The sequence below is a fragment of the Protobothrops mucrosquamatus genome, unplaced genomic scaffold (genome assembly GCF_001527695.2).
Source record: "Protobothrops mucrosquamatus isolate PMUCROS unplaced genomic scaffold, P.Mucros_1.0 scaffold3202, whole genome shotgun sequence".
Classification (NCBI taxonomy): Eukaryota; Metazoa; Chordata; class Lepidosauria; order Squamata; family Viperidae; genus Protobothrops; species Protobothrops mucrosquamatus.
The window spans coordinates 83402-91478 of record NW_015389200.1 but is presented as its reverse complement, the minus strand read 5'-3'; the positions used below and the strand labels follow the sequence as shown (position 1 = coordinate 91478).

Sequence of the window (8077 nt, the reverse complement as noted above, 5' to 3'; positions counted from 1 at the left end):
GTTCCTCCTGCCTGGGGACAAGAGGGGAGGGGTCAGATCCAGGGGGCAGCTCCCCCTCCCCCCCAGAAGGCCCCCCTTTGGCCCCGGGAAGGCCTGGGGGTCCCTGGGGTCCTGCAGGTGCAGGGAAGCCTCAAATTCCCCGCAGGATCTCTGTCGTCTATTGCCAGCCAGGCCCGGCCTCTTCAATACTGGAATGGAAGGAAAACATTTGGGGTGAAAAACCACATTCTTCTTTAAAGCAGAGCTTTATTTCCCATCTCCCCCAGAATTCACCTGCCTGCTGCTCACCTGGGCAGGTAGACCTCTCTGCCCCTCCACAGGTTGGGGCCAGCTCTGCCCATCATGCCAGATGGACTCTGCCTCCCGCCTGCCCTGGACCCTCCTGCTTTTATCTGCTGAGGCTGGGAGAGCAAGACAAAGAGAGGGAAGGGATTCCCTGGGGAAGAGATGCTGAGGGGCATGGTGGGGGGGAGGAGGGAGATTGAGGTAGGCCTTTCCCTCCTTGTGTCTCTTCCCCCCCCCCCTTCGGTTCTCTCCATCCTTCCCCAGCAGGTCAAACAGGGATTGGAGAGCCAAAGGACCAAGGCCGGGCAGGGCACAGTGGGGTGCTTCCGGGCGTGAATACACACACACACACACACACACACACACAGAGCCCGCTGCTGAGGAGGGAAGGCGCTGCTCCCAAGCTCTCTCTGCAGGGAACGTCCCATCCTGCTGTGTTCCGAAGGGCAGCCATCCGGGCCCCATTTCTCCTGTCAACGGTCCGTGCCGTCCTCTTTCGATAGCTTCCTGGACAAGGGTGGATTCACCTGGATGACCGTCTGGAGGATAAAAGACCGTCTGGGCAAAGCTGAGCACCCAGAAGGGCAACAGAGTGGCAGCAATGAAGCTCCTGCTGGGCAGCCTTTTCCTGGCTGGCGTCTGCTGGCTTGGAGCCGCAACGGACATCCCCATCATGCCGAACTTCAGTAACCAAAGGGTCAGAGCTGAAAATCCTGGAAGGAATTTCTTCTCCTCCCAACTCTAAGTAGGAGAGAAGCCCGGGGGGCCCTGGGGGGCCCTTGGTGCTGGGTGGTTGGCTGGGAGGCGTTTCACGACCCAACTAGGGAACATCATCAGCCCTGCAAATGTCAGCTTTCCTTACAAATGGTGCAAGGGAGTTTGGGTTTTGGATCCCCTCCCCTTCAGTGCTAGCAAACTAACCCGGCTTCTCCTTTTTCTAGATTGCCAAGGTTTGGTATCCTATTGCGTTCATTCCTACTGGAGAGGTGCCGACTGCGGCGTTCCCCCCGTTTACATTTGTGACCCAACCAAATGGAAACCTGAAGTACAGAATTAGAGTTCCCCAGTAAGTTTTGGGAGCTGCCGTAAGGAAAAGCCTTCACTGGCCGGGGGGGGGGAGGGTTCCTGTCCCCCAGAGGGCAGGCGGGGGAAGAGGAAAAGGGGGTGCATCTGGGAGCCTTTCAACGCTTTGTACTCCCATGTCCATCATCCCCAATATTGGCAGGAGGTCTGGGGTCCATGTCTGAGTTGCTTGCCAAGGCACAGAAAGTGAAGGGCTGGGAAAGCGAGCCTGCTGGAATACTTTTGTAGAAATTGAGGCTTCCTGAGATTTGACAGCTGGAGATTGTGCCTTGGCGGGCAGCTCTGCCTTTGGCCATTTCATTCACTGAAGGAAGAAAAAGGAAGGCAGCCTTCGATTCTTCCTTTCCAGCACTGCTAAGTAACAGCTGGCCAGGCTCTTCTCTGCAACCCTTCTCTTCCGGCTCCCACCGAAAGGGGGCCAGGTTTGGGTCCCTCCATGACCCCCCCCAAAGGTTTATGCGGTTTACTCTTCTTTCCAGAAACGGCAGATGCAGGACTCAAGATATAATGCTGACTAAAGAGGGCCAACCAGGGTACTATGTGACCAGCGGTGAGTGGGGAATTCCCTCCCTCCTTCAGCCGGACTTGCTCCCTGGGGAGTTTTCATGTTGGGCTGGCGAAGAAGACTGGCAATCCTGAATTTCCCAGGGCAACTGCCCCACCTGTTCCTCCCCCCTCCCCCCTCTGTAAGAGGCTTCATCCGCCTGTCCTTGGAGAGTGTGGAAAGACCCCACAGGGCAGGGCAGGGCAGGGGGTGAGCCTGCCCCCTCCTGCCCAAGAGAAGCCCGCACCTCTTGTCAACATCCAGCTGGAGAATCCAAACAAAACTCCAGGTTCATTCCATTCCCAAAAATCTTACTGTTTGTTCAATAAGCTGCATGGTAATGTTGAAGGAAAACTAACTCTGAGGTTCCAACACCAATTCATAGCCTTAAACAACAATTTTCCCAGCCAAACCCCCAACGTCTTACGTATTCCATATTAACAAGTTCACTTTGTTATGAGAACCGTCTGCTTCAAAGCCACACCTGTTCTGGTGTCCTTGAAAAGGTTTCAGGCTCTCACGGTCTTCAGCGGTAGAAGGGAGGATGGCAGCTTCTGCAGGGACAGGCAGGGGAGGGGGTATGCAGGGCTCCTGCACGGAAGGTGACAAAACAGCCTCTCCCCACTTTTTTCAATGAAGCCCCGAGCACCCTTCAGTTTGTGGATACGGATTACAATACCTATCTCATCGTGTACATCACACGGGGCGCCAGACACCGGGATACCTTCCTGGCACTTGCCGGTAAGAGAGCTGGGTGGGGGGCTGGTCGGGAGAGAACCTCACGCTTGTCCTCACCCTTCTTAATATTGCTGGCAGCAAACCAAGGCCCCTCCCTTTGCTTCTTGCCCCCACTAGGCCACCTCCATCACCCTCTTTGGGGTGCCAGCTGGGAGGTGAGGCACGTCTCCTCCCCCTCCTGCCCCCCAAGAATCTCTGCCCCAAGGGAAGCCCTTCCCTCCTGTACCTCTAGATCTCCCCCCTCCGATTCTCTCCATCCCTCCCAGCAGTTCAACCAGGAAATTTGGGGGGAGCCAGAGCAGCCCCCCCTCCATCCCTGAGTTTTCCTGCCAACCCAACCCACCTCCCTGTTTGCCTCTAGGCACTCAGCCCAACATGACGCCGGCTTTGAAGGAGAAATTGAAGGCTGCTGCCAACTCTCTGGGGATACTTCCAGAAATTGTCACCAGCGTCCTGCTAGGTAACCCTTCGGTCCTTCGCAATCACCTCTTCTGGGCTGGTGGAAACTCTCCTGGGCAGACCTGGGGGGAGTTTTCCTTCATTTCAAGTCATGTTCACAAGCTGAGCTTCGAGATACTTAGGGCTCATCAGCGCTTCAGAGAAGGACGCCTCCCCTTCCTCCTCCTCCTCCTCCTCCTGCTTGTCCTCCTCCTCCTCCTCCTCCTCCTCCTCCTCCTCCTCCTCCTGGGATGACTCTTCTCTCTTCTCTCCTCTGCAGGAACCTGCTAAGAGTTCAAGGCAGAGAAGTAGAGATTCGGGCCATCGCAAACCCCCACTCCGGTGGGGAAAGGATGAAGAGCCCGTCTCTGCTAAAAGGGCCCCTGCGGGTACCTCCCTTCCTGCCAGCCAGAAGGCCAATGCCAACCCTTGCTTGTCAATTAAAGCATAAATAAAACACAGCAAACAAAAGAATTGTGTGTGATTTTCCTCATTGCTCTCCCGAAGAAGGTGCCCCCCCCCCGGCCTGCTGGCCACCTTGCCTCTCCTGGGCTGAGGGGTCCTTCCTCCCTCACAGGCGCTTGGCCTGGCCCTCCTGGGGGTCCCTTGGCTCTCTTGGCACCAGCCCAGCAGGAGCTCTTTAGTCACCCGCCCTTCCACCCGTAAACCCCAGGGCCCTCCAAATGCCCACAAGTCATCTCAGAATAAATAAAGGGCTCCCGGAAACCCAGAAAAGGCACCCCATCCCTGGAAGGGGCAAAAACCAGAAAGACTGGTTGAGAAGTTATGACATTGCCCGACTGATTACTTTAAGGATTAACAAGCAAATAATTTTAATTGCACAAGAACTTTGAGATCTGAAGGTCAAACGCCTCTTTCCCAATTAGAGCCCCGTTTTACCCTCCGGGTTGGGCTGGGGTTGAGTGCCCCTTAAGATGCCACCCGGCTTCCGCCACCGTCTGTTCCTCTGTTGGTACCTTAGGAAAAACAAGGAGGCTGTTTTTTGACAAGCAGGAGAATAAAGCCCAAAAGGGGAGCCGCTCCTGAAGGGCTGCTTGGGGGGCTCTGATGCTTCACCACCTGGACCGTTTTCCTTCAAGGGATTCAGAGCAGCTGACCAAACCCTCTCCTGGCCCTGCTGCTTCTAATCCTTCAGCCGTGTTGCCTGTATTTCTGCACAATCGGGAAAGTTACAGTGTGGTTGTTTACACGGTGCACACGTGTCCCCAGATTTGAAGCCTGGCCTCATTTTGGCCACTGGACCATTCGTTGCTTACTCTGAATTGTTCATTTGGATTGCAAATCCGATTCTGCCTACAAAGAACCGGCAGGGAAAGAGGACCACCTGGGATCTCATGGTTTGGGAAGGTTTCCCTCGTGGCTTTCCTTCGGAGCAGGCGAATGAAGACGATGAAGCCCACATTCTCTTGAACTTACAGCACGTGAGATCAGAGTGTTGTGATCAAGAAGGAAGAAGCAGGTTGTGGTGTTGTAACCGTTGACCTTGGAACACCCATTTGGGAAGGACAAAAGCAGCAGATAAAAGCCGGAGGGTCCAGGGCAGGCGGCAGTCAGAGCCCGGCTGGCACCATGGGCAGAGCTGGCCAGCGAGCGTCTCTCTTCCTGCTCTGCCTGACGGCCGCAACTAGTCCAGGGGAGAAGGAGTCTACCTGCCCAGGTGAGCAGCAAGCAGTTGGCTCTGAGGTAGACAGACAGCATCGCCGCCCTTCGGAGATGGAAAATTTAGCTTCACTCAAAAATCAAAGTGGTTTTTAAAATGTTTGCCATCTCTTCCAGTATTGAAGAGGCTGGGCGTGGATGCCAACCAGATGATAGCTGTTCTGCAGGGAAGTGCAGGCTCAAGGCCCCAGGGCCCCCCAGGCATTCCCAGATCCAAAGGTGTGTGTGCTGATGGGGGGGGCGAGGTAGCCCCTGAATCTGACCCCTTCCAAATGAAGCCCCTCCCCCTTATCGTAAGGCAGGAGGAATGTGCTGCAAAAGAAGACTGGCACAAGGGGGGAGGGAATCCCTTTCTTCCTGGCACTCCAGCTGTGGAAATTCCCCCTCCCAAAGTGGGCATTTCCTTCGGCTTAGCCTCCTGCCCTGGTTTAAGCCTGCACTGAATAGTGGCTGGGATGGGGCTGCCCCCCCCCCCGGGAAGAGGGCCTGGAGGCTCACTCTGCCTTCCCTTAACAGGTGAAAGGGGCTTGCAGGGAACCCCTGGGGAAATTGGGCCCCCTGGGCCAAAAGGTAAGGGGGCAACCAGGGGGATTCCGATTCCAGGCTGCAGCTCTGCGTATGTGTGTGTGCTCCTGCAGCAGGAGGAGAGGCAGGGCACTTTGGGAAAGGAGCTCCAAGCAAGGGGCACTAAAAGTGGGGGGGGTTGGACTGCCTGAGTCAGAAGGGCCACCCTCTCCTGCCTCCCTTTCTGCCCAGGTGCCCCAAGCTGCAAGGAGCTCCTGGCCCAGGGGGTGGTCCTGAGCGGCTGGCACACCATCTACCCCCAGGACTACCAGCCCCTGCGGGTGCTGTGCGACATGCACACTGACGGAGGCGGATGGATTGTGAGTCCGGCCCACGGCAGACCCACTCAGGAGGGGAGCTTTCTGCTCGCCCGTCTCTTCCCAGGAACGGGAGGAAGCAGGAACCGAGGCTCCCCCGGGGGCAGGAGGGGGGCTGGAGGGATGCTGGGAGGAGGCCCAGCACCTCTGGGTAGAGACAGGCGGCTCTGGGGACCCCCAACATTTGGGAAGGGAGGGAAGGGTATGATTTGGGGGCCTGCCCAGCGGGAAGGTTAAGGGGCCCGGCTGTCTCCCGCAGGTCTTCCAGAGACGGTCGGACGGCTCGGTGGACTTTTTCCAGGACTGGGCTGCCTACAAGAGGGGATTTGGCAGCGAGCTGAGCGAATTCTGGCTGGGGAATGACCACCTTCACCTCTTGACTTCTCTGGGTGAGGGGCTTCTCCCTCGCAGCCCTGGACCTTCCTGCTGCCAGGGGAGGGGGGCACAGGCTCTGGCTGGGGAGAACTGCTGCCTGGCCCTTCTCTCTGGGCTGTGGGTTTTGGGGGCTGAGCAGTGCACCACACACACGTGAGTTTATACAGGTGTGGACTTGATTCTCAATTGCTCCCTAGGAAAATATGAGTTGCGTATTGACTTCATGGATTTTGAGAATCGGCATTCCTTCGCCAAGTATGGATCCTTCCAGGTGGCAGCGGAACATGACCAGTATCGGCTGACTCTGGGCAACTTCCTTGGGGGCCCTGCAGGTAAGCCTCTGAAAAAGTCCTTCTCCAGGAACATCTCCCGGGTGGGCAGTGCCAAGGACCACCCTCCCTGGCTGGCTGATGCCCTGGAGATGCCCTGGGCTGGCCTTCTGGGCATTCAACCGCCTCCCTTCCCCCAGGGGACTCGCTCTCCTACCACAACCACATGCCCTTCTCCACCCGAGAGAAGCAGCAGGACACGCCAAAGCTCAACTGTGCTGAGAACCGCAAAGGGGCCTGGTGGTACAATGAGTGCCACGACTCCAACCTCAACGGGCAATACTGGCTGGGAGCACACCAGTCTTATGCGGACGGCATCAACTGGAGAACGGGGAGAGGCTACCACTACTCCTACAAGCGCACCGAAATGAAACTCAGGCCTGTGGCTTAGGGGGCTCCTTCAGCTGACGGGGATTTCCCCTGAGGGATTCCAAAGGGCATCTAGTCCATCCCCTCTGCTTTTGATTAGCTACCTCTGCATTTTACAACATTTACATGATTAAATGATCTTCAAACAGTTACTTTGACGTGCCTTAGAAGAGTTTGGGGGCATTTTCCATCTGTTCCCCTTCATCTGTGCAGGAATTGAAGAACCAAGTATCAAAAAGTAATAAATAAAATAAATGAACGGCAATCCAGTCAAAGGTCTCTGAGACTCCTTTATACAGAGGGCATAAAATCTGCCAGCCTTTGCCAGGGGGAGGCCAACGCAGGCCTGGCACCTGCGACCTTGTTCACACACTGCACGAAGTTCCAAATGGTTGCATGGCTTCTCCTAAGCAGCCATCCGTGTCCTGCCTGGTTGGGCTTGAAATTCAGGGATCTGCAGTGGGGCTGCAGCCTTTGAACAGCTTCAAACCCCCCCATTGCTCACCTTTGGGCTACCTTGGGGGGGGGGCTGGAAGTCCCACAAGTCAGCACATTTCTTCAGCTGCTTCCGGGTAATTGCATAGCTGGGTAAGGCGGCCAAAGCTGCAGGAGGCCAAGAGGAGAAAAGTCCCACTGAAATCGCCTTTATTCCCAATCCAAGGGGGTCATCCGATCAGAGTTGGGGGCATCTCCCCTCTGACGGGAGCCCCAGGCTGGCTCAGAGGCCTCAGTCGGAGGATGCCCCAGGGGGCTTTTTATAGGGCTTGCTAGATTAACCGAAGGGAAAAGAATCTTAGGGGGCAACGCCCGGCCTCTCACCCCAAGGGCAGGTTTACCTCTGCGATTCGGGGGGGGGGGGGCGCACAGCGTTCCCTAGAAATACCCACCCAGAGAGAAGAGGGCGCTCCAGGGGAGGGGAAGGGGCTTCCGGAGAACAACAAAGGCCACTCCGGTACCTGCGAGGACACAAGCAGAGGATCAGGCCGGCACGGATTAGCCTCCCCCCCTCCGCCCTTCACTCTTTATCCAGACGCAGCCCAAGGACGCCCCAGGCAGGCCCCCCTGGGACGGCGGGGCTTACCCATGGCGAGCACGGCCAGCCCCTTCAGGCGCACGAAAGCCTCGCACAGGGCGCACTCCTGCAGGGCGGAAGAGACGGCCCCGCTCAGACGCGCTCCCCATCCAGGCGCCCCCCTCGCTCGCCTCGCCTCCCACCCGCGCCGCGCCCAGCGGCCGCTGCCTGCTGCCCCCCGTCCCCCGTGCCCCCCGCGAGACGCCGCCGGCCGAGCCACTCACCGGGCTGGCTGCCGTGGCGGGCGGCATGGCGCCTTCCCTTCCCTTCGCCAGAGCTCCCT

The 8077-nt window shown here is 57.3% G+C and overlaps 2 protein-coding genes across 2 annotated transcripts in view; one reads left to right on the top strand and one right to left on the bottom strand.

Annotated features, from left to right (window-relative positions):
• The window catches only part of LOC107297251 (ficolin-1-like), a 9877-nt gene extending 3133 nt beyond the window's left edge, over window positions 1-6744 (top strand). The window contains 8 exon segments of the mRNA XM_029286266.1: window positions 2552-2653; window positions 3012-3110; window positions 5285-5341; window positions 5344-5388; window positions 5525-5652; window positions 5909-6038; window positions 6222-6356; window positions 6494-6744. Of these exon segments, the coding sequence (XP_029142099.1) occupies window positions 2552-2653; window positions 3012-3110; window positions 5285-5341; window positions 5344-5388; window positions 5525-5652; window positions 5909-6038; window positions 6222-6356; window positions 6494-6744 (947 nt within the window).
• Window positions 6745-6989: 245 nt separating this feature from the next.
• TMEM141 (transmembrane protein 141) lies at window positions 6990-8061 on the bottom strand. The gene is made up of 4 exons (XM_015826616.2): window positions 8019-8061; window positions 7804-7861; window positions 7610-7678; window positions 6990-7325 (listed from the first exon to the last, which is right to left on the bottom strand). Exons 1-4 carry the CDS (start codon window positions 8043-8045, stop codon window positions 7207-7209), a joined length of 273 nt encoding a protein of 90 aa, XP_015682102.1. The 5' UTR covers window positions 8046-8061; the 3' UTR covers window positions 6990-7206.
• Between the last annotated feature and the right edge of the window lie 16 nt (window positions 8062-8077).